This window comes from Loa loa (genome assembly GCF_000183805.2).
Source record: "Loa loa unplaced genomic scaffold supercont3.5155, whole genome shotgun sequence".
Classification (NCBI taxonomy): domain Eukaryota; kingdom Metazoa; phylum Nematoda; class Chromadorea; order Rhabditida; family Onchocercidae; genus Loa; species Loa loa.
In genome coordinates, this window is record NW_018113329.1 from 1 (window position 1) to 614 (window position 614).

Consider the following 614-nt stretch of genomic DNA (forward strand, 5'->3'; position numbering starts at 1 on the left):
GAAAACAACAATAACAACAGCAATAACAAAACAATGAAAATAACAACAAAAACAACAATAGCACTAACAATAACATTTGCATGAACAGTAATAATATTCACATTAAGAAAAATAACCTTATTAATTTTACTATTTATTTGAAATATTTGCAAAAACACAATATACCATGTATTAATATATTTTAACATTTCAATAATAATTTCATCGATCAAAGGTTATAAAAAAAAAAAAAAAGAGTGGAAAAAAAAAACCCATAATAACAATTAAAAAATTTTCAAAATATTTGAAAATAATCTTTGAAGAAAAATAAAAAATAAAAAATAATTAACAAAAAATTTTCATTCAGATATTTCTACCATTTGGTTTACGACAAGTTATTGAAAATCGAATTGAAACAAAAGATGTGGATTGTACATTATTTGATGAAGCAATTAAACATGTTGAACAAGTCCTTAAGAATGATCCATATGTACGATTTCTACAATCAACCGAATACAATGATTTATTGATTAAATTAAAAGGAAATTAAATTAATTTTTTTGTATTATAGTTTAAAAAAAAAAAAAAGAAATAAATTAGTGAAAAAATTTTAGTAATTTGAAAATTTTTAATTT

At 19.4% G+C, this 614-nt stretch overlaps 1 protein-coding gene across 1 annotated transcript; it reads left to right on the plus strand.

The window, feature by feature from the left end:
- Positions 1-346: 346 nt before the first annotated feature.
- LOAG_16252 (hypothetical protein) lies at positions 347-529 on the plus strand (the record flags this gene model as incomplete). The annotated part of the gene is made up of 1 exon (XM_003151740.1): positions 347-529. A coding segment is annotated over one exon (183 nt), but the record flags the coding sequence as incomplete, so codon positions are not given.
- Positions 530-614: the final 85 nt, after the last annotated feature.